Below are 20,373 nucleotides of genomic sequence, written 5' to 3' on the forward strand. Positions count from 1 at the left end.
CAGTATTTCAGCAGCCCACATTCACCATCCACGGGATCACCCACTACCAAGAACCTCCTCACACCTTCCCCAGGGCTGACACAGGGTTAACCTGCCGTGCCCCAGTCGCTTCTGCTCTTGCTCTTTGTAAAGGACATGTGTATGCATGGGGAAGAGAGGGAAATGGAGCACGACCTCACAATTTGGGTTTAAGTGAGTACAGAAAGGGCAATTATTGCTTCTCAGTTGACATTTGCAAACTTCCTTTCAGAGCTAACAGATGAAAGAAAAGCAGTAATAAGGAAATTTAGGACCCAGAACAATTAACAAAAATGGGAAGATGTATAAATCCCTTTCTGGTTCAGGAGAAGGGAGAGCCTGATCTGGCCTGAGGGTTTTATGCCAAGTGACTGTTAAAAGCTGGTTTTAACCAAGAGATTTAAGGTTCATCATTAAACCTCCTGTTTCACAGACAGCACATGGCATTCAAAGCTCTCAGCTAGTGACAACTCTGTAGTTAAAAGCAGAGGTTCCTCCCCATGAAAGAGATGCAACTGACTCCTATAATTAATATATTAGCAGTTCTATTAAGCCATCTATACCTAACAATAAAACCTGCAAGAATCATGAATAGTTTCAACACAACTTTTCCCTAAGGAGTCAGGTGTTCTGGAGTCAGTGGATTCTTGTCATTGCATCACATTTGTTCATAGCCAGGGTGAAAAGCATTCAGCATCCTGGTGCTTGGCAAACACACTCCAAAGAAGCCTGCCAAGATGAAACCCATCACAATACCAGAAGGGAATCTGAGATCACTGTTTCAGACTTCTAATTCTTTTTTAACCTTAGAAGTCGAGGCCAGAAAAACATGTACACTACAGTGCAGATTATCTCAGCCATCAACACTTTGTGTCTTATTATATCCAAAAGAGTCCCTGATCCCAGACAAGGAGGCATTACAGTGTGACAGACTCACAAATGCTTCATTGCAAGTCACCACGTATGACTTCTTCATCTAGTCTTTCTTGCTTTAGCTTCAAGAATCCTTTAAGGACATAAAGGCAGACTTGACAAGCACACCACCAACTTCAAAAGGCATTTCAGCACCTTTTCTAAACAAAAACACACCAAAAAGTATCTGTGTAAGACCATTTCAGTGGAACAGTACATCCTCTGCTAGAAGGCTGCTCCCATCCAATTATGGTATTCCAGGCCCTTCCCCAGTGCCGTTCTGTTTGTATTTATTTCCCTTAAAGGAGTAGAGAGAAAATGCAGAACAGAACCTGTCTGCATCCGTTATCACCACCTTCCTGAGCTGGAATGCAATTAGGGGCATTGCAAGATTTAGAAGCTTCTCTATCTTGAGAACTTAACAGCCTAATTTAACGTTGCAGCTCCTGCTGGAACTGTTGTCTGAAACAAACTGTGGATACACACACCTCCAGGTTACATATCAGGGGATGCAATTTCAGCATAAGCTACCAAACCCACCCAGAGTAGGTTTACTTCAGCTAAAAGAAGCAAAGCCATAGCATCAGAAACTTCAATTCAGTCCCTACATTCCTGCTCACAGTCCCAGGTACTTGGTCTCACTGCAACTGGCACCCTCATCTCCTCCTTTAGTAAAACCAGAGGTGAAAGCCTGAATAGATATGCCGGTATAACAATTTCTCAAGAGACAGCCTTAGCAACACAGAAACCTATTAATCATATGAATAGCTGAGTCAAGGAGTGAAACGTGATGACAAAGATGGGAACTGGTTTCTCCTTGTATCAAACTGGAGAGATTAAAACTAACAACCACTGACTTCCAGGCCCTCCCTCTGAAAACTCTAACACAGTTTGCAATGGAAATGTGTGTTTTGAAGCAGATTCGAGTGTGGTTTTGTAGCCCAAATGCAGCCAGCCACAGTGCTCAAGACAAACCTGTGTGTTCTCAGAAGTGCCATCCCCTAGAGAGGTCAGGGTACAACACGGTGGCACTGAAACATGACATGATTGCTCCCTGAGCCATGGGAGAATTCAGATTCAGCTCACAGGAAACGGTGAAGGTGCAGATAAGGGCAACTGTTGCCCTCAAAGTACAGCAGGTGAAACATCAACCCAATAGAAAGCGGAACAGGCTCTAATCTACAATCTCAGCCACGTCAGCTTCTCTTGGCTGAGGGCACCAGTAAGTTTAGGCAGGAGTGGTGTGGGAGCATGCGTGCAGCCATGTGTACACAGTACAGCAATGCCTGGGCAGCAGCACACGCTGGGTGCCACAGCAGCATTTTTGCAGGGTTACAGAATTACCCAGGTGAGCCCTTTATTCCTATTTTTCCATTTCCATTAAGCCCGACTTTATTCCTTTTATCCATTTTTATTCGCTCATGCATTCAAAGAACACATAATAATTGACTCATTCACTCAAGATGTTCAACTAAAATGAACAATCCAGAAGAGATTATATTTCAGCTAAATGTAGCTTCTTGCAGTTGGTGAGCCTTTTTTTATAGCAGTGTATATATGGGATCCGTTCCTGGCAGCAATCACAGAACAGGAAACAAGAGAACTTGAAAGTCTCAGAATGGTGCATTCGTAATTAGATGAGACATTTCCTTTGAGAGGGGAATGTGAAACAGAAGTAACAAAGCAAACCAAGAACAATCTCCTTTGTGCTGCACGCGGATTACATCATTATTCATACGAATTCCTTGCACATTATTCCTTTTGTGCCCTGCAACTGATCAAGCATTTTCCCTTTTCAAAAAAGCCTCCGGACACTTGAAGGGTTTAACTAAAGGGTTAAAGCTCCAAAAGGAGAGGAAAAAACCCTTGTGAAAGAATCCGGCAGTGCAAATGAAACTGAAAGAGGCTGTGAAAGAGGCCAGAATAGCTAAAAAATAACCCAACCGCTATAAAATAACCCATGAATCTGGATGAAAAGTTGAAACCATAATGAAGAGGCATTTTAATGTGTTTAACATTCCAACTGGGCTCAAAGAAAACGGTTGCAAAACACACACTGAAATCAAGAGTTGAGTTGTAGTGATTTAAGGATGCCGAAAGCTGCAACGCTATAAAAAAGCGCCCCAGATGTCCCAGGAATACTACGATCCTCTCCCAATTCCTTTTGAAGTTTAAAAACAAAAGGAAAAAAAACCCCACCAAAAATAAACCTTGCTCCTTTTTCAAGTCACTTGCATCTCAAAACAGCCGGCACTATTAAGAATAAAATGAAACGGAATAAAAGCTGAAAGAGGAAGCAAAGGCAGCGGCACCACGCTCCATGGCTACGTGCCCAAGTCCAGCCCAGCAGAGCCGGAGCAGGCGTGGGAGAGGCCGTGCGGCGCGCGCAGCCATCACGCGCAGGCATGGCTCTGCCTCCACGCCAGCCGCTGCCTGTTACCAAGTGAGAGCAGCCAATCGCTGTCCCCAGCCAGCACAAGATGGCCTTTGAACTCCCCACCAGCAACTTCCTGCTGTTTTTAGAGTACACACAGTGCAATGCAGTATGTCTGTCAGCTATGCGGCACAAAGGAACAGCCATTTTGTGACTCAACTGGACCCGCACCAAAATGCCAGCCAGGGCAACTTTCACCTCTCTTTCCACAGGGAATCGGGGCTTCCTCAGCACTACCAAATCAAGGGAGGGATGCCCTCTGCTCTCTTCTGCACACAGGGAGGGCAATTTATGTTTAACATCTTCATTTCTCCCTTCCCCCCCACCCCAATCCTCTTTCGTATGTAACTACATCTTCATAAAATGGCTGCCACGTAGAAGGAGGCTGTTGTGCTCTGCAAAGGCTGCAGCACACGCTGCAGCGCGCTCTGCCTCTGAGAGGTGGCCACCCAGCAAAGAAACGCCATTTCAAACCAGCTCTCTCAACACAAAACAGGGCTGGGATCTAACCCAACACCACCTTTTTTTCCCCAAAAAAACAGTATTTTAGTGCTAGAGAAGCCAAGAGCTGGATACTGATGCAAAGGGTTTGTTCAGCCCTGCAGCTCCTGTGGCAGAAACTGTTCACACAACAGGGTATTTAGGAGCAACTGCCACAGATGCAGGCCAGGGGAGACTACAAGAACAATGCAACCACCACCTTGTTACCTGCTGTCCCCTACAACATTCAGCCTTGAGGGATACCCCAGCCTGCCTCTCGCCCCTGCAGTTCACATGAGGGTTGCACCATGGATGTACCCTCTGTACATCACCTGCCTTTCAGAAATGCAGCACAGAAGATGCTAGAAAACGCCCCAGGATTTGGTTCAATTATTTAATGCGAGTCCCAGATACGCAGGTGGTGGTTACCAGTAACTGCAGCACACCAACTTCTGTCCTAAGTGGAGAAAGTTGCATGGAATCAGTTTCAAGTTTGGGAAGATTAACTGTCAAAGCACAATAGGTGTTGCTAGCAAACAGCTTAGGAACTGTGGAGTTCACACCATTCCCCTCTCCAAGAATAATCATCTGGTTTGGGGCAATTCTCAGGTATTTTGGTTTATTCAGTATATGCCTTTGTGCATTTCCACAGGCCTGGAAAGGTAAGAATCAATTCCAAACATATTCCCCAGTCAGGACACTGAAGTGGTATACAGGAATTGTATTTTCTCACCTGTAACACCTTTCTCATGTCCTGCATTTCTGCTTCTCCAGCCCAGGTGAATGGCATCAGACACATCTACCTTTCCCCACCACACAGGCCTCCCACCAGGGAGTAGGTAACAAGACTTCACACATTCCCATGGATGCTGAGATGGTCTCACAACAGGGGAAAAAGCTGGCCAGCAGCACGTGAAGTGCAGACATGAGCATGTTTATGGGCTACAGTAAAGCAAAGAGGTGGTTTGACTTCCTAGAAATCATTTCCCCTACAACTTCAAGTCAACCTCAGGAAGTAAAGCCCATTTTATGATATTCAGCTGACTCACAGCTCAGAACTAAGCTCAACAGGGCTGGCTTACAAATATCCTGTGCTCCATTGTTCCCACACTTCAGGTGCATGGACGTTACCCACAGCAACTTTCTTTTCAGGTAAAAAATTGTGAAGGGGGAGAAGGGCAACCTCACCCAACAGGGGTTGCATGTAAATCCATCGGTTACAATAAATAACCTTTCAATGAACACACCAAAAAGCACGCAAGACACTATGCAAATATAAAACCCCTAAGGACAAAAACCCCAAAGGTCTTCTTTCTGTGCACACACTACTAGATGTCTCCAATTTCATCTATTTAGCATAATATTTCTAACACCATGAAAATACCTTAATTTAGATTTCCTGAACAAATTACACCTATTACTGCTCTTGTAGATAATCTTCACTTAAAAAAAAAGGCATAAAGATTTAAGTTTTAAGATGAATCCTAAGTCATCATTTTTGAAAACTGACTTTTTAAAGCAATATTCTGTGTGCAGTATTCACAGTATTACCAAGACAGCCTGGTTGGGAAGTCTGATGTATTTGTAAACTGCATGATTATAAAAGCTGTGTATAGGTGCTGGATGTAATGCTCCAACAGTCCCTGGGGCTAATTTAGTAGTTAAGAATTTCAAATGAAATAAACTTACCCATATCCATCTCAGAATCTAAAATGTGACTGCGCTTTGAATGCATCCAGAACAGCAGCTGAGTTTATGCTGGAAGGCTACAGTAATTTGATAATACATGTATTCCCACAGCATTTCAAGTTTGTGTGTTTAAAGAAGGTTAAATACTGGACATGAAGAATACTACTCAAACACCTGCAAACATCACATAGAGCACATGCGATACAACAGGCAGTTCAGAATTCTTTTTTATTGATATTGGTTAAAAATGACCAAAGACAACACCAGAGAAAAATAAACAGGCCACGATTCCATTCAAATTAACAAGCTGCAAAGCTCAAATGTATTTTACAAACTAGAAAAATAAATGCACAGAGTTTAATTTCCAATCCTCAAAAAAGCCAACCCTTTAAATACAAAATGAGCAATTCAGTAATTATCCTTCTGCATTCCCAGCAAACAAACAGCTCCAGCATTTCAGAGTTTCCCCACATCAAGGTTAAGTTTATAAAAATCCGTAAAGAATCTCAGTCCTCAACAAAAGTAAATAAAAACCCTCTGAGCAAAAAATACATGAGACAAACAAGCAAAAGCATTTGGAGCCTCTGGTGAACAGTGCCAGTGTGTATTTTATGATATAAAATGCTACCATCAGCAGCAGAAAGTTTGGGTAAATTGTATAAAAATGCTCTAAAATACCTAAAGAGAATCAAAGTTCCACAAGCTTAAATAAAAATTTGAAGTAAGGGGTATCAGACAAACAGGCACTTTCCAGTTTATATTTTAAAATGAGCTTTTTTTCATTCATGTAACTTTTTCTTGGGTCTATTTACTATAATTTACTACTCCACCAAGCTTCTGTATGGCCCTCAGTTAAAGTTTAGACTTCTGAGATTCTTCAAAGAAAAATTTGCCTTGTATGTAAAATGGTGCAATGCAGCAATGGCTAAACCGACAAGGTCATTTTTCACAGCACAAAAAACCTAAAAACTGAAATTCCAAAGCTGGAAAAACATAATCCAGAGGAAAGGGCTGCCCTGAATGAAGGTATGGTACCTTTTGCCTATGACATGGGCCCTTAAGTCACAACACAACTTTCAGAAATCGCTACCAAAAAAAATTAGGGTGTGGCATGCTAACAATCTCAAGGTCATTCCTTAAAAAGGAAGGAAAATGAGGAAAATGTAGGGATTGAAGCAGTGACAGTAACCCGAGGCTGTCACAGGGAGCAGGGGATTCACAGGTTTTACCCAAAAAAAAAAAAAAGAAAAAAAAAAGAAAGTTGATAGATCATACCTCGATGCATTGCTGTGGACTGAACCCTCCTCTCCTTGGCTTTTGTCCTTATTTCTCATCATCTTTTTATTCTTTAATATTAAGAGGGGGTCAGGGGTGTCTGTCTGCTTTGAAGTCCTGTGCCCAGGTATTTACTGTCAAAAGTTGAAAGAAAGGTAAGGTCCCAGTTCGTTTCACTGGCTTTCATTAGCAGGAACAAAGTCCTGACGCTGCAACGATATTGTTGTAACAATACACAACACTGAGCAACACGGCAAAACGGAGATTTCAAACAAATCATCGATTTTCCAAGGAAAATCCGAGAATAAACAGAGCAGAGGAGCATCCTGCAAACTTTCCCAAAGTAACACTGGATGCAAATAATCTCTGTATCTTATTGCGTCATCCCAATACAGCTCAAATCGGTCAAAAATCAAAGTATTCAAAACGGCAGAAATGTACAAATTATGATTATTAATTGCTCACCTACCTGATCCATGCACCACCGCCAGGACCAAGTCGATATTAGTTTCGGGTAGTGGAAAAACATCAGATCCAAAATATTTAGAGTTATAATGAGAAAATACAAATTTCAAAGAATGAAAAAAAATATATATTCTAATCCCAAAAAATATGCTGCAGATAAAGCAAAAGAAGCGATAATTAGTATAAAAATGTCCGGGGCAAAAAGCTCATTAGGAGAGCGCACAAAAATGGAGGTACGCCATGGCTTCTAAGCTGGAAAAACAACGACCTGGGCTCTCTCCACGGCTTCTTCTTTCCAGCAAGGCACGAAAAGGGAGCCCTCAAAAGCTGCTTTTCTGCCCGAAAAAGGTCCACTCAGCCCCCAATTAGTGCCTAGGAGAGGCGAGGGGCTGTGGGGGCCCCCTGAGGCTGCCCGAAAGTTAGGGAAAGTTGCGTAAAGTGTTGGGGAAGGCACGGAGCTGAGCGCGCTCTCTCTAAGGCACAGCCGCCATCTAGAGCTCCTTCCCAGCTCTGAGCTCTGCCTTTGATTGACACTCTCTACATTTACCCCACAACTCAGGTGATGTACCATAGACCCACCCCTTCATTTCTACCAAAAAAAGAGATAGCCTCCACCTAAAGGGTGCCTGCTACCCCCCACAGCCCTAGCTTCTTCCAACTACCCCAGCTAATGGGGTACCTTAACCCCATATGGCTCAGGCACCCTTTTGAAACCAGAAAGAAATGGAATTTGTGCCTTTTGTTTTAAAGATTTGCTAAATATTTCAGTGCCTGGGCTAAAATTACTTCCTCCCTGGACAGGAAGTGGTGCTGTTACAAGCCATTTTGAAAGAATGGAAGTGGAGCTAACAGCCATGCAGCCAGCACCAACCCATCTTGGGGGTCACCCCACCCAAGGGGTAGCTTTTATTCAATTCAGTGGCAATATCCCCAGACAATAGCTCTTCCCTTCGCCACCCAACAACTGCACTTCAAGCTTGGGGCAAGAGCGGCACCCGCTCCCAAGAAAGCCCCACGTAGCTCATCAACCCCTCCAGCTCAACAGCGCCTCCCTAGTGGTTTCCCCCAGCAACAAAAAACCAAAAGCTCCACATTTTTCATCAGCTGTGGGAGGGCACAACTGTGAAGCAAGTCTAACACCACTGAAAGCAGCATTTCCAACTCGCCTTCTTAACCCATTCATGTTCATCCACAGATTTTAACACAACAGATTAATTTAAAAGCCATGTAATAGCCAAGCTGCATTAACTGGACATCAAGGGCCACCTCAAATACAACATCCTTGGATTGAGAGCATGCATTCCAGAGGAAGTGGGGGAGATCCAAGCATCCCCCAACCTCTTGTATTCTGACTACCAGTTGTCTTCCCACAAGCAACAGACCCCTAAAAGCATATAGACAACTTGCATATGTGGAAGCATCACAACAGGACAATGAGATCAGGCAATGGGAGACCGGTGGGGGAGAAGGGCCAGTTTGGGCTTCTATGGGGAATCAATGGCACAACACCCCAACACCCTGAAAACATTGGCTTCTACCAGCAGAACAAAGAGTTCCCTCCAACTCCTCCACACATCTGCCCTTCACATCCTCCAACAGCCTATCATCTTCCCACATCAAGGGGTTTGAGTAGCAACACTCCATTGCCACAGTCCATTTCAAAGAATTTCACTCTACTGATGATTCACAGAAGACCTCTTGCACCTAAATGACAAGAACTATAAACCACAATCCAAGACCATTCCAAGCAATTCTGGGCAACACTAAAGAAATCCACTCATCTGAATGGGAAACCCTTTAGGCTGGTCCCAGTACCTATCTCCACCATATAAACACATGGCAAAACCAAACTTGAGCAAGTGTGCATCATCAAAATGGTTGGATTAAACAGGTATGATCAATTCATCATGGCAAAAGTGGGTATCTACAAAGAAGCCTGAGCAAGCCAAATGGTTAAACACACAATGGGGTTCTGTTTGTTTTTAAAAGCAAACACCCAGGGGATCTCAGCACCAGGTCTGCCATGTTGGCCCTCCAGCAGAAAACAAAGACAACCATGAACTTCAGGTGAAACAGACATAAGAAGGTTGCTACAGTTTAACTATCTGACCCACCAAAAACTGGAAAGGAAATGGGTTTGTGAACATTATAACCATTTAAAAACTCATTTGTAAAGGCTGACATGTCATCTGTAACAGTATCAAAAATAACTCAATTTTTTCTCATCAAATACACGGTGCAGTATCACACAACCAAGTCTACATTCAATAGCAGTGAGGCAGATGGGACATTCTCACAGAACAATTTTAAGACCAAATAGGCTGCTTAGGAACTATATTGTCCAGAAAATCTGTTGAAAAGTTTCTATACCCACACACAACCCAAGCAGCACACCTAAAAAAGTTACACAAAACATTCAGGTACTCCTTTATTGCTGGATTTGCCCAGCCTTCAACTGCCATCAACTCCATCTTAAAATAGATTCAGAGTTCAGCAGAAGTATCCTGACAACAGGCCAAGTGCTGAAAAACCCCCTCACATCAAGCACCTGAATGAGCAAACCAGCAAATAAAAATTCATTGACAGTCATGGTAAAGTGCACAGAATTTGCAAATGAAAACCACATTTTAAAGCAAATATAACACAAAATTTTACCTTGCTTTTAGTGCTTAGCAGTTAAAATATTCCACACTTTAACAGCAACCAAAACCATCACCCACTTCAATACCAACACAGTAAGAAAAAAAATATTTAGCCAGAAAGAACAAACACAAAGCATGAAAGAAACCAAAACCTTTTATTAAATCACTTAAATATATAAATATATTACATTTTCTCCAAAGGGGTAGCACCAGATCTCTTACCCAATGAATTTGCCTGTAACGCATACACAACCAGAGAGCAACATTTTGCCACCCAGTCCTCAAAGAGATCCATCATTGGATAGGCACTGAGAGAGTCCCCATATTAATTCAAGTGCAAAGTCCATTTGCCAGGATGATCACAACCCAGATCTTCTCTGGTTTAATACCACGAGAGTCCATGATTTAAAATCCTTTTCTTGGACAGACACATCACAGCACTCATGCATTAGTCCATTTTCTCAACCTCTCAATCAACAGTGGAACTGCCATCTTGGTGTCTCATTCGTAGACTCCTTTTGACACTCTTCATCTGACTGGATTCTTTATGGAAAATTAAAAGAAAGATGCTGTTGGAATACAGATCATATCTTTAAACTAAGACATTCAACTACTGTACCCTGTAGTTTAAACATATAACTGATGTTTCATTCCATATTACACATTCCAGAACATCTACTTTTATAATGAACAATGTCAAACCATTGGTTTAAGAGTAAAAATATAAACTGTAAGCAAAAATATAAAGAAGTAGGGGAGGAATGAGTAGAAGTTCAAGAACCCTTTCAGGCTCCATAAATTCCATTTGGAATTTCTCCATAGTGTTTTAACACTAGAGAAATCCAACAGTAGGAAATCTGACATGTTTGTTCTGGCAACCATCTTTATTGGACCAATCCAGCTGCTGAAGCTGACACTGCTTAGTGGAAAACCAAGTTTATTATAATAAGCCAAATTTTTTGACTACTGTCCATGCTCCTTTCTTCAAAGACATAGATCCATCAAAACCAATGTAATAGGCATGACAACTGTTTTCCCATATACAGATGCTGACTGGAGAAGAGACATGGCACCATCTTTACCCAACTTTCCAGTTCATGAAAGACAGTGCAACAGCAAACACACACAAAAAACAGAATGACTGATTTAGTTACTGGTGGGAAAAGACATGTGAAAAGTCAGATGAAAATGGTTACAAGTTATACTAGCTGCCTTTAGCAAGGCCACCATACTACTCCTGATCCATATTCCAAGTTTACTCTTTACAGAAGAGCAGCCAAGCCCACAGGTGAGTGACAAAGCAAACCAATCAAATGACTTCCACATGGATAAATAAAAACTCCATGTCAGCATCTTTAAACTTTCTTCCAAGAAAAATAAACTCATGTACAGAAAAAAAACTCCAACAACTACTAGTCCTCTTAACATGCAAAAATCAAGTACAGAAAGTTACTAAGTGTTAAGATCATCTTCAAACCAATGCTAACTGTAGAAAAGACTGAGAAACAAAAAAGGTTTTAAAATGTCTTCACAATTACACTTAAAAGTCAACTTATTCTTTGGAATGTGTGTAGCTGTAACCTCATTTTAGTCTAAAAGCCAACTGCACCACTCTGTCCTTCGCCTGATGACCCTGAGCAGCTTCTTACAAGTGATGCAGAAATTACCCACAACACAGCAAAAAATCCGTGGAGCCATCTAGTGGGCTCTGCCTCCTCATTCCAGTTTCCCCATTCTCATTTCAAAATAACCAGTTACAGCAAAGAGCAATGGAACCAGTGCAAAGCCTGAAGCCGACTTTCACAACTGCCTGTGTCCTATTTTATACTCCTCTACAGACTTCCTTGTTTTAAATACAATGGAAAAAGTACAGCACACAGAAGTGGAGTACAAGATCTGGTAATTCACTCTGCATTATGCAATGTGCGTAGTTGTAACAGTATTCAACCACAGGATCTTCACATTTTCAGAACCAGGAATTGAGCATTCAAGTTTGCAGAAATCCTTTGTTTTGAGCATTGCACCCATCCTCAGTTACAACAGCAATTAAAAATGTTGAAACATGATTTTTTCCCCACACTAAACTGAATAAACAGGTCTTGGGATTGTTTTGGTTTGGTGGGTTTAATTCAAATCCATTTAGGCATCTGAAGATAAATTAATATCTTTGAATAATTTTTAATGCTAATGCCTTGACCAAGGTACCAAAACATTTAGAATAAACCACCACAAAGTCATCCACTATTGTCAGAAACATTCAGAAATACTAACGTGAGTGTGGTGGAAACCCCATAAATAAGTCAGTCAAAATTATTTTTATAGTTATTCTAGGTAGCTAAACATGAGGAAATTTAATTACTGGCATCAGCTTTCCCACCTCTCAAAAATGTTGTTTAGTTACATGTTAATCACCTGGAAAGGCCTTTTTCTGTTGAGTTAACCTTCTGCCTTAGACACTAATGAGAACTGCCAAAAGCAATTTAAGGGTATGTTTCCCTACTAGGTTCACCTATATTTGGTTGTACCAAAACCCCTGCAAATAACCCCACCACATTCAGTTTAAATTCTTATCTTGACCTTACAGAATAATTAAAACATATCATCAGTTCTGTTTGCTTTTAATTAGGAAGATATTACAACAGTCCTTCTGAAAATCATTTATACATCAAGAAGGTGTCATCGTAATGGCCAAAATATTAATAACAATCTGTATGCTTTTCATGTGGAATCTACACTTACTTCAAAATATGTTACAGCAGTTGTCTGTTGATGAATTAAAGCACATTTTACTAAGAAGTTTCAATAATGTCACAAAAATACTCTCCTCCACTAAGACAGGTAATGATCCTATACTTAAAATAGCCACTGAAGAACCCAATCTTTTCCTGGATGAGTTATTTCATTACTTCCATAGCATCAATTCATCATCATCCCATTTTTCAAGTTTCCATTGTTTATTATTTACAGTATTAGTTTCCAAACACAGTATTTTGGTGGTGATAAATAAGAGACCTGAGTAGTCATGTAATGCTTTCAAGGTTTCCTTCAAATCAGTGGTAGTACATTGACAGTCTAGATCAACAGACAGAAACCATTCACAGCCATGACTAAAGGTTTATGGCAACAGTTAAAGCATTTGAGTTTCCAAAGTCCGTCTCTTCAGTTTTTGGTAATCAATTCTTAATCTGCCTACTAAGAGACCACAGCAGTACATGACATCACTGAAAACATGGCTTCAGCAATTTTGTATCTATTAAAACCTTGCACATCTTAAGTGTGAGACTGAAGGCCAATGATGACATGCAACGTAAGTTCAAGTGCATAAGGCACCAATAACACATTTACAAAGTGAAGTGTCTCACACCGAGGCTTCAACTTCAAAACCGAGGTGACATACTGCTAGTAGAGGGAATTCACCTCACTCCAACAGAGGGAGCTGAATGGACAGAATGAGGTTCTGAGCAAATCAAACCTGAAGTTCTACACTTCAAAGTTCATCAAAGCAAGACTGTGTCAAAAGACACACCCTCTGGTAACTTTTACACTACAGGAAAAAGCAGGTGTGCCTATTATTGACCATAATGGTGTTCTGTCTAATCTTTAAATCTAAGTAGGACTCTGTACAGTTATGAGTCTGCTTTTACCACTAACAGATCTTCAGTCAACACAGCAGTCAAAGCACAACTCATATAGGACCATGTATTTTTAGCTAAGAAAGGCTCTTTGCCAGGTTTCTCAGGTTTAGAGATTAATTTTAGGTAAGATGGGACTTAATTCACAGATGCACGCTTTTGTGGGTATTATTTTTAAATAATAAATTTTACTGCATGAAACAAAGTATGCCAACTTCAATGAAGCTGCTGGTGGTGTCAAGTGTTTCCCCTGTTCTAGTTAAAAAATAAAGGTAAAAAATAAATGGGTATTTCAACTAAATATTATCTGTGTTAAGCAGGGAAAGGAATACTGGATCTTTCCAGATCCACATATTTACATGTTTTTACAAATGCATCTTGAAACAACTGCTTTTGACCACAACTGTTTAAGTCAATTAAAAGTTCCACACCCTCCTTTAGGTAAGGATTACAAAACAGAAAAGCATGGAATAATTACTCAGTGTACAACTGAAAAGCCAAATTCCTGCTCAAGAAACCAGATCTGACAATAGATAATTTACAATCCAAGGAAAGAAAACAGAAAAAAAATGCATATGGAAAGAAGAATGATGTAGGAAACAGAGGAAAATTAATGTAAAAATGGAACACAAGTCACATGTTTAGAGATTACAGCAGGTGACTGGGGGGAAAAGGCATCAGTGGACAACACACAAAGACTGAGGGATAGTTGAAGGAGTAACATTTACTTCTAACACAGCAAGAAGTGTGCTGTTCTACACATACCTGTAGTGTGAAAAATAGCTTAAGACTTCTAAAGAACCAAGTAAAAAAATTTACACAGCAGTAGGAGAGATGAAACAAAGAGCATGAAAACTGAGCAGAGGTACACACAATAAGAACTGAATTCCTCAAAGTTCATAAATCCCACTTCAGGACTGAAAACTGAGTGATAAAACTGCTTCAGAATGAAGTGTACCTAAAAGCAGCACAAGGCCCCAATAACACAGCCTATCAAAGTTTGCACCTTATCCTCACATACTGCTCCTTTCAAAGAACTCTCCATTAGCCTACACATCACATGAGCAATCGGAAGCATGGGACTCTGGAGTACAACCAGGGAGGAGCTGCTTTTCTTGCGCAGAGGCAGCATAGATGGCAGTTTGTACAAGACAAGCATGGCTGCTGGAGGTCTCTGCTAACACACACAGCCACTGCACAGTTAAAGCACTGTCATCTATCCATTTAAATGATATTTGCATCTTAGATCGACATTTTCTCAAGCTGTCTGCAGTCTAAGGCAGGCATTACTCAATCAGGTAGCATGTCAAACTGAAAGAACTGTCTCCAAGAAACTGTCTCTCTTAAAGAAAATCATATATTCTGAAGCATAGTTCTAGAGGAATAGAGCTTCCCACTAGGAAAGTTAATTCATGTACAAAAAATGCAGTGAATGCCCTAATTAAAAATTTAGACTCAAGAAGCCTGAATTTTAAGCAGACAGGAAGACAAAAGAACTTGGGTCTTTCCACAGACAACTCCCAACAGTGTCAGAGAATGTGCCAGAGACAGCAACAGGTCAAGACCAAACCCCCTTTAGTTACAGAAACTGGAGAAAATCCTTTCCCCATATCCAGCCAGTCTAGAACTGAATTATATTTTTCTATTCAAGCCTGCCAATTTTGCGGTTTGATTATGAGGAATGATTCCTAAACGAAGTGTATCAGCTAGCAGCTTAATACAGGAAACTGCAGCAGCATTACATACCATTTTCTGCAAAGCTGAAGCTTTATGAATGAAGAACAGAAACAGAACAATCACAGAAGACAGTTACTATCTGCTCAAAGACTCTCACTGATCCTGACAGAAGCATAAAAGGACAATACAAGAAGCTTGTAAGACAAGTTCTTCCTGTTATCGTACCTTCCATATGATTTGTTATCCAAATCGTGTGCAGTACTACTCTGTAGAGACAGGCACTTGTGTAACCAAACTCTTTGGAACAAGCAAATCTGTGATTTAATAGTTCTAAAAAAAATATGGAGTCAAATCACAGAAGTGGAAGACCAAGGAACTACAACTGGATATGAAAGATGTTCTCCAGTGAGACAGGCTGAGTATTATCCAAGTGGCTTCACTTCCTAGGAGCCTAATAAGAACCATCCTAGGGTCCTTCTAACTGAGCCTTCTAGAAACACACATGCACACACAGACACACTTTAAGGAACTTCAGGATGTATTCAGCCAAAACCTTCAGCAAGTTAAACATTATAACCATGTGTGTTTGTTGGGGTCTTTTTAAAGCTAAAAAGTAAATGTTATTAGGAGTAACAACTTACCAGTGCTTCAACCAAGAGGAGTTATTTTGCTTAATCAGTTCCTCAACACATCTGTAGGGAAAATGGTATGTTAAACACTAGAATTAAAAAAAATAAAAATAAAAAATAATAAAATAATAATAATTAAAAGAAAAAATCCCACACCCTAAGGGTCTAGCAGACCTGAGCACTAGCAGCATCACAAAAGACCTATCCTCAAAAAGAAAGATCAAACAAAAAACACCAAAACATTCCCAGCATATGGTACAAGAGGCATTTTTATTAAAAAATTGAAATCTCACTAGCAACCTGTTATCAAAGAACTTCTGCAAACCACCCAAGCGATTCAGACCCAGCCCTGGATACAAATCCCTTGAGAAACAAAGCAGCAACAAAATTGCCTGGTTTTTTTTTAAAATGGTCAATGAGACTTCAAGTGAAGTATTCCTAAACCAACGGATCTGCCCTTCACATGATGAGAATTAAAATACTCATTGAACTGAGAGGTGGTACCAGCAGGATGCAGTGGAACCATTTTAACGCATTAATATGGAATTGAGTCATCTACTCTATCTCAAAATTACCTGTCTATGGGTAAGGCCCAAATCTGAGAACTCAACTTTGAAAATGCTTACTGGCAATCCAAATCAATGAGCGTTTAATTAAAATCATGTTTAGAAGAGACAGATTAAAATAAGACCTAAAACTCTAAATCAGCTCATGAACACGCTCTTTTTACTTTGAATTTCAACTCATGAAGCCATGCGCAATCATGAGCTATACAAGTTATTCACAAGCAAGAAGCTTCTCTTGTGATCTCCCAGAATCTATTTATATGGGAATATAACCTCAAATTTGTAAAAATTAATGAACCTGTTCAGTGACAGCATTCTCTGCATTAATTTCCTACAGTATTCTGAGTTCTCCTTCAAATTGGCAGCTACTCAGATGTGAGGAAAGAAAGCTGTGATGACAGAACTGTAATGTTGATGTAATCTATTTGAAATTATTAGTATGGAAAAAATCCCTCTAGAAAGGGGAAACTACAAAAAATTGTAGTAGTGAACTGGCGCAAATGTGCAGAGTATCCAAACCAACATGAAATTTCGAGGTTTAAACCATGCACTTCCATGTGACCAACAGCTGCTATTAAATGGAAGCACAAAACTGAAGTACTTCTAGAATGGTGGACAGGCACTTTGTAGAAGGAGCAGAACATGGCTGCTGGACTTGCATCATCCAAGAGGCATTTATCAGCCATGCAACGCCTAAGAAATGAACTAGATGAGATTTACTTATACCCTGTAAATCTCCTTCTGTCCTATATAGCACTTCTCTCCTAAGAGCCACTTCAAAACTACAATTTGAAGACTAGGTAATAATAAGGTTTTCAACTTATAGCTCTCAGCAATTTTTAATCATTTACAGCATAAACACATCATCTGCATTCAAGTTCCTTCCTGTTTCCTTTAATTCTAGAGTTTGCATCCACTTACGGTAAATTCATGACATCTTTAATGAAGATCTCTCATATGGCTTTATATCACCATAGAGAAACAGCTTCTTCTACTGAAAAAGTTGCTAAGACTCAACCAGAGCCAATTCTTGTGACCTCAGCAAAATTCTGAAGGAATCTAGTATGTCAGGCTGGTATGTATCACTCAGTAGTTTTGTAGAAGCTGCATCAAGATGTTACTAAAATATTACATTTCATTTATATGATCACAAGTGATTGTTTTTGCACCACTATGAAATTTATCGCTGTACTTTGAGGTTTTGAATATCCAAAACATACTCACTCCCAAACTACAGAATGCATCACAAAAGCTAAAGATCTGTGCCAAGAGCCATGAACCAGAGCTAGTAAATACAAGTTTCAGCGGAATAAAATTAGCCTGTCAGACTAACACCTGTATTTCCTATTCAACATTCAATTTATTTAATGAATGTCACACAAAATCTTTTCATCAAACTATTCACAGTAACTGTTATATCACACAGGATTAAAAAATAAATCTAACCCCTATTTAATCAGATTTACTTTTTTCCCCAGTAGCCTTGTAGTTGTGGCTTATCTTTATTTTACAGAATAAGATGTGTCAAGTCCAGTACAGCCTATGTCCCATAACACCAGCCTTTCATCGTAGGTCCATGACTCCTTCACCAAAAGACTGGCAACTTATTTCAGGAACACATATCTCCTTTTATAGCATAAGGTGAGGTCAGCTCTAAAGCCATGTACCTGACATCAGATTCCTTCCTGGAGTAAGTTAATACAGTACTTTGGCAAAGATGACATATCACCACACCAATGTTTTTCCAGATGTGCCGTCAAGTGCTACAAATTAGTTCTATGAGACTACTCAATACGATTTGTATCACCACAGAGGAACAGCTTCCTCTATTAGAAGTTAAAGACTCTACCAGAGCACATTCTTCTGCCTTTTCAGTCCTCACCAGTATGGGGTAGGGTGGTCATGAGCTTAAAACTTCCCCCAAACTCCCAGTAGTGTGCATCTGGCTGCTGAGGTCTACCTGACCTAAAAATCAAGCTGCCATTTACTAGATGGAAAACACTGTTCTTACAAGAAAAGGCAGCTCCAAAGAGCTCACAAAAGTAACAAGGGACATTTAAAACTGTTTTATTATACCTATTTAGCCAAACATCATCATGATGACATAGGAAATATGTAAGACCATTAAGATCAAAGTGCTCAATGTCACTCAGGTCAGTCAAGATGACTCTGCTCTTAAGCACTGTACTTTCTTATTATTTTTTGAAGAGCAGGTCAACTAGAAGTCACAGCTTTAAACATTTAAAGAGTTAACATTAGGAATGTAAGTCTCAAGTTCGACAAATTCAATCCCATTATTACTACCAGACTTTTACATTAATCGAGCTGGTCTTGCCTTTATTGTAACAAGACTGCAATATCTGGTGATTTTGACACTCTAAATTGAAAATTCACTTGGGATTTCAAGTACATTCTACTGTTCATCTCAATGTACCACGTAATTTCTAACACAAACTTCTAATTCTCAAAACTTCCCGTGACACAACTACACAATGAAGTTCTCGAACATACCTAACAGCCTTGCTCGATAACTGCATTTTGGTGCAGGACATCCATGGTGTATGACACGTGTCTATTATTTAGAAATATTACCTGCATTTTGCCTTGCATATTAGCAGTAACTTACTGCAGATGAAGGTTTATTACAACCTAGAGACATTTTTAATAAGCTTATACAATATTGGTATACGACTCCTTTTACATGACCAGGCTGAAGCCTTCATCCAAGCCAAAAAGAACAGCTGCACTCAAGCAGGGCTTCGCAAGATCTGTATTAAGTTATTGTGATAAATTATGTATTTTTTTAAAGCAAATTATCAAGAGTCTGAGAATCCTGGTACACGTCTTCATGAAGATGCCTTACGCTTTGAGGTCCTGCATACATACTGAAGTACATTAGCATGGTAAGCTGTGAAAAGGAACCAGTTAAGACAGGCAAACAAGATCCCCTACTTTTAATTACATCAATTTAAGCATGACTCAAAAGTAACATGTTGCTGTCTCTAAATGTAGGAAGTGTACCAAAAAAAAATACAAATCAAGCCTTAGAAAGCAGATTTCTCTATCCTCCAAGAGGGACCACAGATACTTCGTAACGACTGGGTGCAGGTTTAGACTTTTAAGAGTAAAATTTACCCTGAACAGAGAATTTCTGCGTTTACTGTATAAAAACATTTTATTGGAAAGGAAAAGCTGCAGAGTGTCATTTGCTAATGAACCAGTACTTTGAACTTAAGGAAAAGCACTTCTAAAGTCTGATTGAACTCAATGTCCTTATTGGAGATGGCAATCCTCATAAGCAGAGCTCTATTTTACATGTTGACATGGTCATTTCAGATTTGTAATAAGTCTTACTTATGACTGACCATAAAAATCCTAGATGATGTGTAAGGAGACATTACCATTACTGTATTTAGTGCATACGAATGTTTTTCAAAGGCATTAAAACTTGAAAGAAAATTCAACACGGTAAAACACTGTAGCTTCAATGTTCAATGTTTATTTTGCTAAAAACATTATTTCCAGGATAATGATAAAAAAAGGAAAAGGATATAAAAAAAAAACAAAAATCACACACTAAAAACAAACTAATACAACACAGTGTAACATACCTGGTAAGCACAGTACAGAATTTTGCTCAAGGACTTTTACCCAGCCATCTGAATCTTTGGAAGCAAGAACAATATCCAGCCAATAGCCTTTAAAGAGAAAACAAAACCAGGTTTGTCTGAAAACAAAGGTAAGTACAGATTTTACCTACAGTTCTAATGTTCTCAACTTTTTCAAATAATTAAGTTTAATAAGAATTCTACCTACACTACAAAAACCTAATAACCTACCCTTACTAAGGGTTAGCAAAAACAAGTAATAAACTTCCTAAATGTCCTTCAGCACAAATACCTTAAGTCTGGGGTTATTTCTGTCAGATAAATATCCCAGAATATCCCTAAGTAT

At 39.8% G+C, this 20,373-nt stretch overlaps 1 protein-coding gene across 1 annotated transcript in view; it reads right to left on the reverse strand.

Annotated features, from left to right (window-relative positions):
- The window catches only part of CHD2 (chromodomain helicase DNA binding protein 2), a 91,898-nt gene that overhangs the window by 44,357 nt on the left and 27,168 nt on the right, over positions 1–20,373 (reverse strand). Inside the window, exons 4-6 of the mRNA XM_034065895.1 lie at positions 20,031–20,117; positions 15,866–15,916; positions 6,809–10,458 (exon numbers count right to left, since the gene is read on the reverse strand). Of these exons, the coding sequence (XP_033921786.1) occupies positions 6,809–6,870 (62 nt within the window). The 5' untranslated portion in view covers positions 6,871–10,458; positions 15,866–15,916; positions 20,031–20,117. The remainder of the gene's footprint in view (positions 1–6,808; positions 10,459–15,865; positions 15,917–20,030; positions 20,118–20,373) is intronic.

The sequence above is a fragment of the Melopsittacus undulatus genome, chromosome 9, assembly GCF_012275295.1.
Source record: "Melopsittacus undulatus isolate bMelUnd1 chromosome 9, bMelUnd1.mat.Z, whole genome shotgun sequence".
NCBI classification, from domain to species: Eukaryota; Metazoa; Chordata; class Aves; order Psittaciformes; family Psittaculidae; genus Melopsittacus; species Melopsittacus undulatus.